This window comes from Agelaius tricolor, unplaced genomic scaffold (assembly GCF_023055355.1).
Source record: "Agelaius tricolor isolate 1412-34295 unplaced genomic scaffold, bAgeTri1.0.p SCAF_24, whole genome shotgun sequence".
Taxonomy (NCBI): Eukaryota; Metazoa; Chordata; class Aves; order Passeriformes; family Icteridae; genus Agelaius; species Agelaius tricolor.
Genome location: NW_027269284.1, coordinates 8,992,604 through 9,012,059, shown reverse-complemented (window position 1 = coordinate 9,012,059; position 19,456 = coordinate 8,992,604). Strand labels below are relative to the sequence as shown.

Below are 19,456 nucleotides of genomic sequence, written 5' to 3'. Positions count from 1 at the left end.
CTTTCCTAAAGGAAAGCCAACTATTTCAAAACTATTTTCTTTTATGACCTGATTATATTATTTCAGGCTTGCTTAGGTGCAGTGTAAGCCAACTGTGGTCTGTCCAGTTCCTCTGAACACATTTTTCTATTAAGGTTCTAACTCTGATATTCACTCCTTCTTCAGTATGTCATACATTACCAACTGCTCCAGTTGCTAACCAGCCTATTTTAAGATCCTGACCTCTAAATATTCATTCCACATCCTAAAGTGCCTAATAAGTTGCTGATACGAGACAAAAAAATATTGCACCTTCTGTTGTGATATTCCAGATGATTAATGAGCTGACCACAACCCAGGGGAGAAGAAACTGTGATACATGCTTTCCATTAGCTCCACCAGGATAGCTTCAGATGGGCTTTGATTGTGTCCAGAGATTATGTGATTAGTGTAGCAAATAATTCTCAGGAATCATCCTTAATATTCCCATTTTCCCCTCCCTTATGGTGTTTCTCCTAGAGACCAGTTGCTGTTTTGAAATGCTTCTGTGTGACATCTTAAAAGGGACTCTTCAAGGGAAAGTAACAGTTCTAGAGGAAGTTGTGAATGCTTAATATGAAAAGTAAAATACTGTTCTGGGGTGTCTGTAAATTCCTTTCTATATGTATTCCACCCAATTCAGTTGGACACAGAAGCAGACTTATTAGATCCACTTATAACTTAACATTTGTGTGGAGTGATTTTGTAATGCATCTTCCTGGGAAAATCTACAAGATTAAACTGCTATCTGGGAGACATTTCATTTTACTCTCTGCTTGGAATGACCTTGGTCTGATTTTTTAGGTATTGTTTTTCATCACTCTGAGAGTAAAGGGACTATATTTCACTCTCACTTAGACACTCTTGAGTTATCAGGTCTCTCATACCATCCAAAATAAAAATCATAACCCTTTGGAGTCCACTTTGTGTGTTCTATGAATGCTGCCTGAGAAGCCACATCTCATTTACAAGTGGGACCAGAAGCTTTAGTAATCTCCCTCTCAGCCAGGTGTATCTAATAACACATGAATAACACAAATTATAAACCCAAGACAAATAGATGAGTTAATTAGTCTTAAAAATGTTGAGTTTGTGACTGCAGTGCTGTGAAGCTCTGTGAGTACTGCCCTGAGATTGGCACTGCTGGCACAAAGGCCATTTCCCATCAGAGCTGTGCAGGCACAGAGGTGTCTGTGATAGTGTCAATGGTGATGCCCTGTGCTCAGCAGCCTTGTCTCCAGTTTGGCTAAGCACCTTCACCTAGGCATTAGCACTGCATGTTCTTCCTGGCTTTAAGGTGAGGGAGGGCAGATTTAGACTGGATATTAGGGAGAAGTTCTTTACTGTGAGGGTGGTGAGGTGCTGGCAAGAATATTGTTCAGAGTAGTTGTTGATGAGCCCTCTCTGGAAGTGTTCTATGAAATTGTTTGACCTCAGTGGGGATGGCTTATATGTTCACATCATTGAGGGTTTTTCCCTGGAGTGGGTGGGTCCAGCATTCTTTAGGATTGTATCTCCAGAGATGAATCCTCTATGTCCAGTGGGAGTTCAGCCTGCTGGGGATGGCTGAGAAAGGATAGGTTCTTTCTGGCCATGCTTGGCTTCTCAGAGCATGTCTGCTGTGTGCTTAAATGAAGAGTCTCTATATTTGTTTCATTTCTTCCTCTGCCCAAAGGAGGTTTCTTCCTTCAGGGTCAGCATGGAGCACTGAGGAATGTCTTGATTTCTGACCTGCTGGAGGATTCTAGAATTAAAAAATAGTGTCTCATCTCTCACCACTCACTGCAGAAGTGTCCTATAGCAATTCAGATGCTGTGACTGTAAAAATTTATTAATCATGGGCATTTTTACTTTTTTATTTTTTGCCTTTGTAATATGAGGGAAATAGAAAGGAAAATAAAAGCTACAATTAAAATTAAGATCAGTTGCTACAGTTGAAAGAGACAGCACAATTGTAATATGTTAGAAAATTGCCTCGTTTTAGAGAAAGTGCTGATTAAGATCAAATTTGTCTTGAGTTTAAATTTTGATTGGACGTAAACTGAGGGGAGGGGGGTTATATTTCAGACACAGTGCAAATGATGCATGTTAATATCCTCTGTTTATTGCCACTTGAAATTGCAGCATAGCTCTGAATTGCTGCCAAATCTACAGTTAAGACTCCCAAGTAATCACTATGATTATTCCAAATCTTCATGGTAACAGTGAAAGAAAAAGTCTGATATGCAAAGAACTGTAGCCTAAGCCATCAGAATCTTTTCATTCTTTGGGGCTCAGATTGTGATTCCACTCATAGTAGGAATGGTTAGACAGGCATATTGGCCAATCAGTCTTGAAAGAGAGATTAAACAAATGGATTTAATTATGTTATTTTCAGATTTGTTTGGTTTTTCTGTTAACTCCTGCCTCACTGACTTTTCCTGTAATGAGGAAAAGCGCGGCTTTTATTTAGTTTTGGAATGGTTGAATTCCTATATTGGCATGGTGTGGTATTTTTCTTTTTTATTGGATTTTTTTCCTTTTCCCTTTGTTCATCTATAACAGATATTATTTTTACTCTTTGTCTTTACAATCCATAGGGCTGTTTATCTCCTTGAAATATATTTTTTTACTTCTGTGTAGCTACTGGCAGTTGTAGACTTACATAAGACCTGAATGTATACACATGTTATTGTGGTTTATTTAGCTGGATGGAAATTACGTACTGATGTTTGAGATAAACAACATAAATATAATGCTACAATTGAAAAAAAAAAAAATCTCACAGGAGTGAGAAATGATATGGAAAATGTTTATAAGGAGCTCAAATTTATCTGTGCTTAAAATCTGTTCTGGTTTTTAAATGCACAGTTATTCAAGGAAGAAGTTTATTTTGAGGTAAAGCCATCACTGCTAGTTGGCTCTCCAGACAGTATGTCCCAGATGCATCCCTTCATCAGCTGCTTGCAGGAGGGTTTTGCTACTTGTTCCACTTACAAAGTAAATAAAACTTGCTATGGAAAGCATCTAATGTGGATACAATATTTACTCTGGAGCTTTTTCCTAAATAACTGGTGTTAGCCAGCAGGCAAGTCTGAGCACCCGGTGTGTTAGCTGTGGGAGGAAATCTGTATGTCTGACACATAATGATCACTTTAAACTATGGAAATATAAATCACAGCACTGAGTGAAATTCAAAAATATTGATTTAAATGAATTATGATGTGTGTGAATAAAAGAATAGTTAGCAACCCTGCTATATATGCTTGCAAGTCTACAATCTTTAGGCTATTTTTAAAAACAGATTTAACTCTAAAAGATACATAATATTTTCTGAAGGACAGCATTAGCAAATATCACAGTGTGTTTGCATTACATTATAACAAGCATTTTTCCTATGATTTCAGTGCTGTTGAGTCCACATTATGAAACTTGGCCATACCTATATTTAAGCCTCATTAACAGTGAAAACCACTCGCTACTTTATGAATCTCAGTCCTTTATTATTTTGAAGCCATAATTTTTATATCTTTGGAAGTGTAAGATTTATAGGGTCAGAAAGAAAAAAAGGCAAGCCAGTATTTCTGTGGTCCAGAGATTACTGTTCTGGTCTAGTGCAGTTCATGCCTTTTCTGGGGAGCAGGTCCTTCTCTCTATGTTCTGGTCACGAACCAACAGGAATGAGCACTGTGTACCTCACTCAGCAGGAAAGTAGTTTGAATTTATTTATTTCCAAGAGAAAATAGATATTTTAAGCCTAAGTCACAGACAGGAGTCTGGCAAGAAAGTACAGATGTCTGTGCTTGGCACAAACACTTCTTCCCTCCCCCTTGAGATGCAGGCACAGGGACAGGGCAGCACATGCCAGCCACATTCAATTTCAGGTTCATGCCATGCCTGCTGCAGAAAACCTAATAAATGAGTGTGTCACAAGAATCTCTGAATGTTGTATCTAGGCCACCAGCAGCTACTGGTGGAGTGTAGATAGTAATGAATTAAACAGACACTGAAGGGACAAAAAGCCCAAGAGACAGAAAGCCATTGGATACAATAGAAATAAGAGAAGGCATTTGTGAAGGTGTCATTTACAGAGACTTTCCAATAAAAATGTCATTTTCTTTCTCTTGGGTAAATTATATCATTAAAAATTACAAGATTTTACAATGTAATGGGTTATTATTTTGCTCTTCTTACTGACCTAGTCACTCAGCTAATGGAATAGATTTGCCTTAATATGTGCTTTAGTGTGGGATTTCAGCACTGGACCACGAACCCTGAAGTATCTGCAGTTGTCTCTCTTGTTGAACAATGTACTTCAATAAGTGCCCTATTTGAGGTATATGAAAGCCCTTGAAATTAGTGCAACTGTGTATGTGCCTCAAGGAAAAGTGCACATGCTTAAGTTACTTGTCAAATTGGAGCATCTGTAAATGTTGAATTTATAGTTTTCCCCCCAAGACCAATTGCAGTAAAAGCTCAGCCCAGCTGTCGTATCTGTATAATTCATTAGAAGTTTCAAAATTTTAACTTCAGCTCTGCTCTAAAAAAGTGACTACATTAAAACTGTACTGGTTTTGTTAATCTCTTTCCTTCTCTGTATTCACATTATTGTGATTCTGTTTGCATAAATCATTGCCATTTATCTCTGTAAGCAATTTACAGTCACTGTATCACAGTGATCAGTATTCTGTGGTGTTTTCTGCACCATTTGCTGAATATTCTAAATACATTTTGAGTTAAGGATTTTTTAAAATTGTTTTTGAAGTATGAGCTAGAGAGAGCCCAGTTGGACTTTGAAAATCCAGTTTGTTTGCAGGCTATCAGTTGATAAAGGCAGATTTTTGAATGCCAACTGGACTTTTTTGATCTGGAAAAACAATCAAAATGGATCCTCACATTGACCATGATGTTGTAGCAAAAGGTGAAGAAGCTGAAATGAGTGAAATTGTAACTAAATTATGTGGGGAGAATTTCTTTGTTCCATAAAGATCACACAAGGAAACAGCTCAAGATATTATCTTGAGCCAAGGCATTGTTTGGACCTGAGAAGGAAATGCAGATAATTTGTTGCATATTCTTCTGCATCAAAGTGAATTGCCTTTTTATTCAAAATTTGTCAGGAAGAGGAGAATGATGAAACAATGGAGAGATATTATAAAGAAGTTATTTCTCCTCAGTCATTCTTCTGCTATGGCAATGATTGCTCTTACATTTAGTAGCCTCACTAAATAAAAAGATGTATTTATATGGACGTATTTAAATAAGTCATTACTAGTAGTATCTTTTTTTTTTCATTAGTCTGGAGATTTTATCATGTGGCCTCATGAACCTTGTACAAGCACCAAAACCCAAGGCAGTCATTCTGAGCAGAGATGAGAAGCATAACCAGTTTGGTGTGGATTCCAAGAGAAGTCATAGAATGTAACATTCACAAGTTTGGTCAGGGAAGATTAATAAAACCTTGCAATCTTTTTATCTTAGGTGATTTGAGTTTCTTGTCAGCAGAATTTTGCAATGTAAGATAAGGTGTGTACAAAATCTGACATTAACACAAAGAAAATAAGGCTCTGTTCCCTGTTACAGAGAAATCAGGCTTCTGAAGGTTTCTTGTTGTTTTTGTCTTTTAGATAATTCTTGTAAGTTCTTCCCATAATGACCGTGACCAAAGCCTTTTCATAAGCACGGATGAAGGAGCCACTTTCCAGAAACAACCCATTGCTTTCTTTGTGGAAACTCTCCTTTTTCACCCCAAAGAAGAAGATAAAGTACTTGCTTATACCAAGGAAGGCAAGGTAAGGCTTGAAGATACAGAATTTCTTTGAAATTTAGGAATTGCTCTATTAAATAAAGTAATTCTGATATGCTGCTTAGTGTTGGGTTTTATGAAATAACAATTGCCCAGAAGGGAATCATATAGTGGTTTTGAGATTTATTTAAATATTTATTTTATTGATGTCCAAATCTTTGTGGTTATAGTAGTTTCAATCCTGGCATTTTCAGTTGGTATTGATATTGGGAATATTTATCCTTCTGCATAATAGTTAAATAATAATGAAACATGCCCCTCCCTGAAAAGTGACCATAAACAATTTATAGTACAGTAGCAAGTTAATGAAGTTGAAATATTGTCCCCAAAGGCTGTTCACAGGATATAAAATAAACTCATACAAAACAAACTGCACACTCACTAAGAAGAATAAGATTTGTGGAATCAGTGACTCTGTAGAAATGTACAATAATTATCTCCCTTGTAGTGGCTTTATACCACTTTCAGATTCAGGAGCTGTTCATGTTTATAAATTTTTACCCTCTTTCAGATTTCTTGTGCTTAAACTGTGGAGTCAATTTTCTGGGTGGGGTGGGCTAAGCACTGGTGAGTGTGCACACCATCTCTAAGTGTGTAGCTCATCTCTCTTTCACAGTGCCAAAACTGCAGCTGTAAACTCACTCTCATTCCAGCCTTGACTCACCTCTACCAAAACTCCTGTTTTAAACTTAAATTGGTAAACTCCAGCCCATTTGACCCTCATCATACCTCAAAGAAAGTGATTGTTTAGGTAGTGAGATTAGTAAAGAAGTTGCACATACTGCAGGCAAATACTGCGCTGGTTCCAGTGATGTTGTACCAAGTCACCCTTTTGGACATGTTTTTAAATATATAAGTTAACAGTTGACCCCAAACCAATTCATTTTTACAGGGGTTTGCAAATTAGGGTAGAACTAGAATAAAAAACATAGCAAACCAAGCTAAGTCACAAATTAAACAAAATATTTTATTTAGCTTTGGTTTGAAATCCTAACACAATTACAAATAATTTGAATGCGTGTTATGTAAATAAAATGCATCAGGGAAGCCTGAAGTAACGAAAAGCCTTTGTTATGAAAATATCAATGAAAACCTTTGTTATGAAAATATTTTTAAAGTTTGACTTTTGTTCCTGACAGTAGATATAATTATTGAATTTTTTATACTTACAGAGTGGCAGAATCATGAAATGTAAGAGTCCAAAGTGTATTAACAAGTTGTCCAGCCCACAACAAGAGGGTAAAAGTATTTATCACAAGAGAGCAGGAGATAGAAGTACAAAGTGAAGCAGTTGGTTTGTGTTTTGATCAATTAAGCATGTTAGGAAGCTTTTCAGGCATTTTATAATTGGAGAATCTCCCAAAAGGGTGATGCTATTTGCCATGCTTAAAATGTGACTGGACCAAAAAAAAAAAAAAAAGAAACTATAAAAATTATTCAGCAAGGAATAGTTCTGCAGGAATAGCTGGAAGGGTTAGGTAATCTGATGGACTTTCTCAGGCTATCAATGACACAAAAAGGAGTCAACCATAAAGACTTCCTTGACAAGTCCTACATCTTTACCTTGGATGTGTAGGAATGAAGGATGCCTTTGACTATAACTGGGTCAGTAACCTGCTTATGTTTTGTATGAAATCTGATCTATTTGGTCTAGAAGGGAGAGGAAGATAAAGTGATGTTTGCAGAGAAGGAGTTGAAAATCAAAATTGCAACTTGACACAAGAAAAGGTCACTGTACTAAAATCAATGATCGTGAGAGATAGTGTTGATCTGAAATTGCCCTGAGGAGTCAGTACACTCTAGGTTTTTGAGTTAAGTAACTTTACCTTCCCTAAAAAAAAGTAGTATCAGAATGTAATGCAATCTAAAACTCTAAACTGGAGAAACAATTAGCTTCTGTTACTCAAATAATTCCTTACAAAGGCACTTTGTAAGAGACTGCAAGGAATGCAAGGAATGCAAGGAATCAGGTCCTTCATAAATAGCAGTCAGCAAGGCTTCTTTGTCTACTGGAGCATCTTGGCCTTTTTCACAACTTTTGATTCGATTTAGGGCTTATTTCATATTGCAAAATATGTGTTGTTCTTTCATTCAGAACCCTAGATTCTGTTTAAATAAATCTCTAGCCTCTAGCTGACATCATAAATGAATGCAAATCCAGTCAATGTGGTTGGATTAATCCATTTACTGACTCAAATCTATACACTCTTTTTCTGGCAACCCCTCAGTTATAATGAATAACAATCATCTATTTGCTGAGCCTACATAAATGCTTCTAGATTTTTTTTCAAAAATTGTCAAGGATGCAGTAGATTTAATTTTTCATTTGGAAGCAGAAAGGATGAAGTAATGGCAAAACAGAAAAATATTTTCAATATTTTTTAAAATGCTTCTCCGCACATTTATTGAACAAGTGAGCATAGGCAAAATTATAAGACCTATTAGATCTGTTTGCTTCAGCCAGAGATTTTAGCTGTCTAATAAAATAACTGTTTTCACATCCTATCTAATCTCATTTAAGAGTTTTATCACAAGTGCCTGTTGAAAAAAAAATACATATGGATCACTTGGATTTTTTATTGCAGGAAGTTCAATGTGTACGTAAGTTATTTTTTATCTCCATGTTATTTTTTATATATTTCATATACTGTGTCAGTTAAAATTTCATTTGAGTGTGAATATGCCTTATTAGTCTTACTTTACTCTCCCTAACAGTGAGATTGCAGGGGCTTCTTCCCTCTGCAGAAAGCCAAACTGTTCACTCATAAGCTCCCAGACTTTGATCTTAAATGTGTGTGTGAGTTTGGGTTTGGGGAAGTGGGGGTGGATTTGGTTTGGCCTTTGGCTTCTCTTGTACAGGTGTCTCTGTTCAAAGAGCAAGAATCTTTCATTTTCTGCTGAAATTCACTGATGACAAAAATACATCCCTTTGTTCATGTGCCAGTGTTGTCCCTTATCCTAAACAGTTCTCTTCCCTCTTGCTGGGAACATCTGAATTCTTGGCTTTCTTTGCAGCTCAGACAACAGGGTTGGGATAGTGTATTAAATGATCATCTCTCCAGATTTAAGCAGTCCCCTGAGGGAGGTTACTCAGTGAGCAGGACTGTTTAGAAAAATGGTAAACCCAATGGTTATCTTCTCTGCAATGCCTGCAGTCACAGGTGTTTGAAGATGTAAGCAGCTCAGGTTCTTCACCCTGCTCAGTCCAGTCCAGCTCATTCACAGCCACATCCAACCCCCCAGGGAGGTGGCTCAGAGCAGGATGCTATAAAACACCCTGGCTGCAGCAAATCCTAAGCCACATAAAATTAATAGCAAAAATTTAGCAGGCAAATCAGGATCCTGGCTCTGCAGCCCCATCATTTAGATCTGAGGATGAAGAATTTTTATCCCCAATCATTTTTCTCTGCATTGACTGGGTCAATAAGCAGCCTGAGTCCTCGTTGTAGTTTCCTACTCTGTGGTCTGTCTACTTTAATCAAGTGTGCAATGGAAGGAAGCCCAGTTTTTGTGAATTGCAGAGTGACTGGGAAATTCTATCTCTAATTCAAACTTCAGTAGATTTACCCACAGAGTTTATGCTGCTTTACCTCAGCCTTTATCTTTACATATTAATATTGCTGTTTTTCTATAATAGAACATAATACAGAGCTGTGGGGGCTTTTTATCTTTTGTCATTGAACCTATCATTTTAAAACATAAGCATTCCTGACTACTCCTATTAAGATACTTTCCCCCAGAACACTCAGTTACTGAATTGGTGAATTCTACATCAGAGAAGAACAGTTTTCCTTGCCTTTTTATCCTCCTTATTAGGGATATCAAGAGAAAACCCATCTTATGTAAATTGGATCAAATAAGAAATGCATGCAGGCAGCAGGGGGCTTTAAATCTGTCTTTTTAGAAGTCTGATAGAAACTTCCTATTTTAACTTGAGGAAACACATTTTGAAGGCAAATGCTAAAGGAAGGAGATTTGTTAAGAGCTATTTTAGATCCCACATTATTCTGGGGGAAAACATCTTTCATTGGCACTTTTGATATCCATCCATGTCATTAGCATTTGGGTTTTTTGCCATAGGGGAACTGTTTATGGAAAAGGTGGAGCTGGAATCCTTCTCCTCCAGGCCATTTTGTGCCTCTGTGCTGAAGGACCACTTCTCATGGGTTATAAATTAGTGTCTGTGGAGCAAGCCCATAAGTCCATCTCCCATCAAATCTCTTAAGCATTTCTGTAATATATTTCAGTCCTATTTTAGCAGAGTTTTAAATCCACTGACTTCCTAGCTTAAGTAGTTTTGATGGCATTAAGGCTTGAAGCATAAAAGAAACATTTGTGCATCTTTGGTCAATGAATGGGAAGAAGTGCCCTTTTACCATCCCTCTTGTGTAACCATGCTGAGGTAAAAAAAAAATCTGACCCTAAATGAATTGTGTTTTCACAGTAAACAAAAAGTCATTGTTGCTGCATTTTCTTTATTATAGATGATTTTTTAAAATAGTTTCTCTATGAAAGGCAGTTACTCTGGAAAACAAGGTACTGAGCTCCTGGTAATGTGTTTTTGTGTTTGTTTCATTTTTTTCATTAAATTTGTGTACGATCTGTCTTTCTAATAGTGATATAGGGCCTGTCTTTGAAGATGTACAGTATTATCAGTTTCCTATAAACTAATTTTTCACCTTCTTTTCTCCTTTTCTAGATTTATGTATCTATTGACTTGGGGAAAAAATGGAATCTTCTGCAGGAACGAGTTTCTAAAGATCATTTTTTTTGGTAAGAAGTCTGTTATTTTTGAAATAATAGAATGAGCAGCAAAAGCATTTCATTCTAATCCAAGAAGATGTTTACAGAAGTATGGATGGGGATGGTGTGAGTCTTGGCATCCTTTGCAGATGATGGCAATGTTTCTGTATCCTCTATTGCAAAGCCATACTCTTGCCAGGGGTCATACTGAGTATCAGCACATGCAAGGGGTATAGGTCTGGATCTATGGAGCCCAAGATTTAAAGAAAGCTGCAATGTTGAATGAAATTGCTCTCCATTTTATTGGTGAAATTATCTTTAGAAAGGAGAGGAGTCTTTTTTGCAGAGAAAGATCTATAAATTTTTTAAGAGAGGCTGGATCATACCTACTAACTGGAATCATACATGCACTTGGAAAGTGCAAGTGTATATATGATTCCAGTTAGTGGGTATGATTTCACCAGTTAGGAAACTGGTGAAAATGTGACTTTATTGAGAACATATATATCTAATTATTTAATTTGCATCTCAAGTATTGTGCACGTATCTCACATTGTATATGTGTCTCACAAAGTATCTAAGGAGTGATTTAAACAGGTTGACAAAATGTTTGAAAAGTTATTTGTTATTTGTTATTTGTCCTTATTTTAACAAATAAAACTATTTTGAAAATGGTATAGGTTCTTTAAAACCAAAATTAACTTTTTGATAACGTTTTAATTAATTTTATTTTTTAAATTGGTCAGTTTCACACTCTCACCTTTCACATTTAATTTTGGTGTGTAAGTATGTATTTTTTTATTACAGGTTTAAGTCATACTACATTAAACACTTGTGTTCCCTAAATGGCTCTTAACTTCTAACTGGACTCTGATCCTTGTCAGTTGTGCAAAGTATAATTTTCCATATGTCTGTGGAAACATATCTGGCTTTTGGTGGTAATTTAGTGGTGTGCTGGAGGCATTGACAGTATTGCAATAGATGCCTGATCTTGGTTTTGTCTGTGACCCTCCCAGTTTTTCTTGTAGTTGTTTAAATAAATAACTTGTGTTTAAATAAAGACTCATCCTGGCCATACTCAGGATAAAACAAAGCAACAGAACAAAACCTGCACAAACTGATTACAAAGCACACAGAGTTGTTATGGTGCCTGCAGATACATGGCCACTGCCAAAGCATAATTTGGTGAGCCTAGGGTGTGCTGCTGCTGCTGCTGCTGCTGCTGAAGCCAGGCAGGGGGAAGGTTGAGGCTGGGGCAGGGACACAGGGACAGTTCAAACCCTGTCTGAAAGAGCTGAGAGCACAAGACCCAGCCTGCCCTGCTGCCCTGTTGGTCTCATCAGCCCTGGGCACAACACACACAAGGTTTTTCACACTTCCAAGTGCCTCATTTTCAATCTGCAACCTACTTACTGCCCATAATTTTATATAAGTAGCCTATAGTTGGGTTGTAGAACATTCATCTGATTTATTGCAGTTTGCCTCAGCTTCATCTGCTGAAACAGTTGAGTTGAGCAGACGCTTTCTGCTTACTTGCTCCTGCAAAGTATAGATTTGGACAGCTATTGAACAGCTTATTTCTGCACAGCAGATGGAGTTTCATAGGCCATACACTTTGCAGGTCTTTTAAGTACCCTGTGGAAAGGTATAATTGTTTTTAAGTAGCACTGTATGTCAGAAATGTCATATCTGTGTTATAACCAATTCTTCCCCAGCGAGATTATATAGGATGTAAATCATGAGGGCATGTGGTTATATCTTTAATAAAAATATTTTAAAATGCATGAAGTCTGGAAACCATCCAAGTCACTAACAGGTGAGAAATAAGAGTGGGAGCCTCTCTCTCACAGACTTTTTTTTATTGGAGTTTATGCTCATCTGATACTTAAATAATGAAAAATACAGAAAGCCACTGAAATGTGTCTCAGTTTTGCTCCGACCCAAATAATTTGTCACTGTTTTCTGTATGTAAGGATCAAGGCCTACAAGGGCATGTTTAATATTAAAGTCTGTATTTTGCTGTGTTTCAGAATCCCTATGTTTCCTTATATCATTTGATAGGAATAACTCCAATGTAGTACTTCAAAGTCATGGTTGTTCATAAATGTCACATTCCTCACAAATAAGAATTATAAATTTGAAGATTCTGTACATTTATAACCAGTAGAAATATTTTCTAGGGGGTTGTTTCCCTCTTTTCTGTATCACCAGAATGATTCCTCTCAAGAACTGTATCAGCCAGCAATAACAAGGGTTTGGAAGCAGATGTTCAGTGCAGCACTACCAAATTATCCTTCTCATAAACTTATATAAAATAAAGATCTATATTTTACTTCCATTTCATATGGAAATTTGCAATCTATAAAGAGTGAGCTGTGAGTGGAGAGTTGGACATGATGGCTTTCCAGTGGGAGTTTGTCTGTCATGTGAGACTTTCCAGTATTTTATGGCCTTTGTCACCCAAATTATCTGAGTGATAGATAGAAACAAGTGTTTGTGTAATTTTCAACAGATGTAAGAATTGGGCTTTGTAGTAGCTTCACTGTGGGGACAAGTCTAGTGTTGTTTTCCTGTCAGTGTACATCTGATGTGTTAAAAATATTGTGCCAAACTAATTGTACATCTCATGATAAATGAGGGCATGTCTCTTGCTGATCGTGGCTGGCTGTGCCAAGAACATTTCACTGGGCAGATCTTTAGCAGATGTTTCCTCTTTGATTTCAATTTGATCTTTGCCACTGAGTTTAATCATATAGCCTAAGATTTTTATTTCAGTCTGGTAACTACAAATATTATCAGTCATAATATTTTCCTGTGCTTTGTAGAAACCATTTTTTCTGTGCCTCCAGAAGCAGCCAGATCTTCATGCATTTCCTGAATAGGCTTTTATTTTTGTTTTCAAAAAGAAATTAAAATCTAAATACAGTTAATTTGATAGAATGTGTTATGTATTTATATTAAGGGAAGGTCAGTCGAGACTGAGTATTCTAAATATTTATGTTCAGATACATATTAGAGATTTATGAGCAATATATTAATATCATCTTCAAGGGTTTATTTGCTTTCTTGTTCTTGATCCTTCCTTAAATATGTTTTTAGATTTTATGTGTGGAATTTGATCTTTCAGGATGGTAGAACTAATGAAAATATTATTGGCATCAGTAGAAAGTGTACACAACCCTCTCTAATTTAGGACCACAAAATATTTTCTTCTGTGATACAGTGTGATCTTTTCTTACACCATCCTAGCTGATTTTCCTATTTGATTCATTTATCCTTTTGGAAGAGAAAGCTGGCTAAGCCTTCATAAGAGCTGGTCTCTCCTAGCATTTTAGGAGGCAAAGGAGGTTTACCAGAGAGCTGGCTGATACCCCAGGCCTGTCAGTGTTTAAGAGGCATTTGGGCAATGCCATCAACCACTTGCTTTAAATTTTGGTCAGTGTTAAATAGGTCAGGCAGTGAGACTGGAGGGTTCTTGTAGATACCTTCCAACTGAAATAGTTCATTCTACCCTATTCTAAAACCAAAGACCTATAAAGCAAAAGCATGAAAGCCAGATTTGAAACTAACAAATAATACTGTCACACTGTAATTAAAAAAAATTGTATCAACGTATAGAAAATAAGGGTTTTTTCTGTATAAATATTAGCCATTTTTTTAATTTTGAGCCACTTTTTTTCTGTAAAATTAATAAATTTCACTTGTTTTGACCAGTTTTACTTGTGCCTACAAATTGCACTTGCCCCAGTGTGATGATTTCTATTTAGGAGATGTTATAGCACCCATCCTTTATAAGTGCTTTTTTTCAGTTCTTGGTGCATTTGTAGCATGGAATGCAAGATATGAACTATCTCAGCCAAAAATCAAACACCTACCCATTAGATGGTTTATAACTGCTTTTGTGTAAGAAGCCCATTTTAAAAAGTGATGCATTATGTGGTAATCCTTGAGAAGAAGAAAGAGTAGTGGAGTTTGGAATTCCTCTAGGTCTGCTGCTATTCTTCTCAGTCCCCAAGGCTTATGCAGCATTGAGAAATCCTTTTGATTTCTCAAAATAGGTCTTAGTAATACATTAGCAAAGAATGGATTGTGAATCAGCTGTCTACACCAGCACAAATATACCCTGGGATGGCAAGAAAGGAATTGGTAATTACCAGAGAATTGGGCTCAACACATTTCTTTTATGATTATCTAGAGCCTTAGGAATTCTTTATCCTTGACTCACTTGGATATTTGGATCCTATGCTATGGGCATCTGTTGTTCTTATTTTTAGCTACAGGTCTTCCATTTTCTGGGAGGTAAGAACATAAAAAGAAAAAAAATGATGAGTTAATTTTGATGAAGCAGTTGTTCTCTGGGAACAAAGTTCTGTTCTCATCATGAAATTCCATGCAGATACTCAGTCACAGCTGTACCCATTTATGTCAAATGTAGTGGGTGCCTGGCTATTCAAGTGTCAGGTGAAAGAGAGGATGTCAGCTATGTTATGTCCTCAAGGAGAGAAATGCAAAGAGGATTTCACTAAGCCTTTGTCATTGAATTTTTTATTATTTGACTTAATCACTTGAAAAAGGTTTTGTTTCTGTTTCTGTGTAATGAAGTGTGTGGCTGGTCCATGTGGCAAGGTGTGGTAGCAGGAGTGTTCAGGGCTTCTGTGGGATGAGATCAGGAGCTGCCCTCGTGTCAGACCGAGCCAGTTCCAGCCAGCTCCAAGGAAAACCTCTACTGGCCAGACTGAGCCTGGGGTGATGCTGGTGGTGCCTCTGTGATAAGAGATTAAAGAAAGGGTAAAAAGTGCACAACAGGTGTGAGAATATGTGAGAGGAACAGCCCTGCAGACACCAAGGTCAGTGCAGAAAGAGGGGGAAGAGATGCTCCAGGTGCCAGGGCAGAGACACCCCTGCAGCCTGTGGTGAAGGCCAAGGTGAGCCATTATTCTACCCTGTTATTCATTAGCAATAAATTAAATTACTCTTCCCCAAGTCAAGTCTGTTTCACCTGTGACACTAATTTGTGAGTGAGCTCCCTGTCTTTATCTCCACTCTTTAACTTTTCATTATATTTTCTCTCTCTGTCCTGCCAAGATGGGGCAGTGAGAGAATAGCTTGTGAGCACCTTGTGGCCAGCCAAGGTGAACCCTAGGCAGGGAAAAACCATGGTAGCTCTTCTGTTTGGACAAACATGGCAGGAAAAACATTGCTGTTAAAAAGCATTTAGGCATTGGGAAATAAATTATAGGAAATAAACAATAAGAGAACAATCTGGCTGTGTAAAGCATTGACTGAAACATTAAAGGTGTGTCTTTTAAAGTGGATGGGAAGACAGCAAAGCCTGGAACACAAATCAGTCATAAGCAGATGGATTTTTAGGTTGTATGAATAAAATCATAGTTTTGTCTTCCTGAGTAACCAGCTTGCCAAGAGTCAATGCCATTTTAAACTACTTAGTGAAAGCATTTGTATAATTTTGATCTGTTTTCTAAGCACAGCAGTGCCCTTAAGCCAATTGCTAAAAATCAGTCAGTATCAATGGGGAACATGTTACTTTTTGGATAAACTTTATATTCCAAGATTATGAGAGGGGCAGATTAAGGAACCCAGCAAGTTTTCAGATGGCCTTTGATTGGAGGCTCCTGCACATCAGCAGGCATGTTTGTCTGGATTTGGTTTTGTTTTCAGATGTCCTATTTGAAGTTATCTCTTCATTAATATTCATCCAAATGAACTGCATCAAATGTTTAACAATGAAGGGATCCACTGGAGGTAGGGAAGACATTTGTCCAGAGCAGACTCTACTGGATTAGTGTTTGCAGACAATTGCTGCCCTTCATAATGACCTGGACTACTGGAAACAAAAGGTTTCCTGCTTGAAGTAAAATTGAATAATAATTATCATAGAAGGGACTGATGCTTATGATTCACATTTTGAGATGTGTACTATTACATGCCAGTGGTAATTAACTGAATCATGGTATTCATGATAATAATAATAATGAATATGACATAACTGTGAAAGTTCAGGTGACTATTGGTGTTTGCCCAATGCTGCACTGAACTAGAGGAAGAAAATATTGGGGCATCTAGGGAAAAAGAGAGATAGCTATATAAAATAAAAGATTTTATTAAAATAATACCAAAAGTCTCTCATTAAACTTTTAACTTCTATTAAAATTCTAAATTCTTAGAATTTCAGTATAGTTATTTAAAACTACAAAATATCTAATGGTTGTATCATGAAATATACATTTATAAACATACTAAGACAAACACAAAGAGCTTTGCAGTCACCTCCTTTGCACTATTTTCATGCTGATATAATGCAGTTCAGGTCAGTGAAATTACCTGGTGAAGCACTAATGCAAAAATTATGAAGAACTAGGTCATACACTAGCTAATCTTTCAGGAGAACTTCTATAAAGTGCAAAAAACTCATATGCATAAGAAAACTAATCCCTCAAAAAATTTTTCTAAAATTACATTTTGCAGAACTATTTTTCCCAAGAGGCTCAACATGGTGTCAGACAAGCACAAGGGAGATAATGGGAGTTTATGTTCACAGGGAAGGAAAGAGGCATATTGAGGCTACTTTTATTTACACCACCCTGCAGTCAAGTTGGAATATTTTAATTCTGAAGTGTTGTAACCACCCTGTTATGTGATCTGAAGTGTTGGTGTGTTGCACTTGCTTTATCCCACACGTACACTTGGTCAAGAAATGTTTCTTTTCCTAGAGGAAGACGTGTCTGATCTGAAAGTTAGTCTGAATTTCATTGGAAAACTCAGCAGTTGAATGTAAAACATTAAAAAGTTACCCAGAAAGCCCTGAGTTTACCTAAGTAAAACTACTAAACAAACAAGTGGTCCCAGACCGCTGAGGTGAGAACATTTTTATTGCAAAGTACCCTGAGAAGAGTGGGGGAATTTTAACCAAACCAAAAGTAACCACTACTGAAACTGAGAAAAAACAGATAGTTTATAAGAAAATGCTTGTTGTATTTGGAGGAAAAAAATATTAGAATTTATTCTAAAAGGTCAACCAAGAAGGAAGAAGCTGTCAGATTATCAGGGTCCATTGCATCTGTGCTTTATAAGACAGAAGAGTTCCTGTCCTAAAGCCAGCTGGGGAACAATAAATTGTCCTTGTGAATGGATGTGTGGACACAATGCTCACACCAGTACAGTGCACTTATGTTGTGGTAGTAGGGAGATTGTAAATGAAATTGGAAAAAAAAATCCTGACTGTGTCTTACATTTCTCCCTCAAAAAGAAAAAGTATGCAACTGAGCTTTCCTTTTCAGAGGACCACATAAGGTTTGTGTTCCTGTATGCACCTTGTCTGCCTGGTATTTTCAGAAGCTCAGCAGAGGGCCCTGCTCTGTGTTTAGCCTGCAGAACATCACACAACTTTTCCTCTGGTTCATGATTTAAGCACAAGTGAAATAACTGTATTATCTTTTAAGTACTGTTGGCAGAAGAGTCCACTGAAATGAGATTAGTTTATTCTTCAGGGATATAGCTTCAAATTCTCTATATTAGTTATACTCTCTTCTGGAGATTTTCTTAGCAGCTGTAAGAGATTTGGTCTTTTTTCAATAAAAGAAGAAAGGACTATTCCTAAGTGTTTGTAAAGCTGGCTAAAGGAACTTTGGAGTTCAGAAACTCTGCTCCATAGCTGACATTCAAAAGTAGACTTTGAGGGTGTAACATCCTCATTGAGTAAATAGTGTCTGCTGCTAGAGTTCATCAGTACACTTAGAGTAATTAAAAACACAAATAATATTTTTGAAATATTCTGTGTAATTTATAATTAATTAAATAATTATAATTTATTAAAGTCTAAAGGAAAAAAGTAGTCTGGGTTGGAAAGTTTCATTCTTCAGTGTTCCTTAGATCAGTTACATCTTCTTTCACTGAAAAATTGCACTGGAAACAAGATTTGAATCTATATGTGTCAGCTGCCACTGTTAGGAGGAGCATGATAGAAGTGAGATCACTGTAATTCTGAGCTGTTGAAATAAAGATGAGACGGTAAAGATATTGACAAATACCTCAAACTGTGCTTATGAAATCATGTGTGATAAATTATAGATACAAGAAATCATTTCAGAAGTCCCCAAAAACTTTCTTTGCATTATTGATGTTTATTAGCATGTCAGGCTTAGAAAATTCAACCCAAAAGTTTCTTTGGTTCAGCTGCCTGAGGTCCAACACTAAAAGTAAAATATTCAGCAAACATTTTCTTCCCTCAAATTGCTGACTACAGAGTTATAACAGGTTTGATTTTGGATTGTGGCTATCTAGAAACATAGATAACAGCACACACAACACAGAAGTTCACAGATCCCTTCCCTCTGCTCATTTATATTTTCATCAGACCTCAGTGGCTCTAAAACCTTCTCTAAGCTAATGTATTGCCTCCAAAATGCTAAAAGAGTTTGTGTTTGAGAGATCAAATTCTTAATAAATGCAAGATTTTTCCATGCATTTGCTAAAAAGAAAATCCCACTATAAGTTTCTCTGACATCTTATGGCTTGGAGGGGGTTCATGTCTCCCCCTCCCTTTCCTCCTTTGGACTGATCATTTATCTTATAGGGAAAAACAGCAAATGTGATTATTTCTGGTTGTTATGCAGCAGTGGCCAGTTTCTTCCCCCTGGCCTGTGTTCCTGAGGAGCCAGCAATTACTGAGTCTGAGTTTTAACCACTCCTCATAAATCACTGCTACTAAAACCATTAAACAATGATGTAATTTCAGACAAAGTCTAGCTTTATGGCATTTGATTGTTAATAATTGTATCAAAATGATAATCTTCTCTTAAGTATCTTAATGGACCTTTTTAATATCTGCATCCAGCTGCCCTTTATCACTCAGTGGATCTCCTTTGCATGTCTTCAGCTCACATTTTCTGC

General features: G+C 36.8%; 1 protein-coding gene across 6 annotated transcripts in view; it reads left to right on the top strand.

Annotated features, from left to right (window-relative positions):
• The window catches only part of SORCS2 (sortilin related VPS10 domain containing receptor 2), a 536,289-nt gene that overhangs the window by 418,492 nt on the left and 98,341 nt on the right, over nt 1–19,456 (top strand). For all 6 annotated transcript variants that reach the window (XM_071447415.1, XM_071447414.1, XM_071447413.1 and 3 more), the window contains exons 4-5: nt 5,625–5,789; nt 10,503–10,576. In XM_071447415.1, the coding sequence (XP_071303516.1) occupies nt 5,625–5,789; nt 10,503–10,576 (239 nt within the window). The remainder of the gene's footprint in view (nt 1–5,624; nt 5,790–10,502; nt 10,577–19,456) is intronic.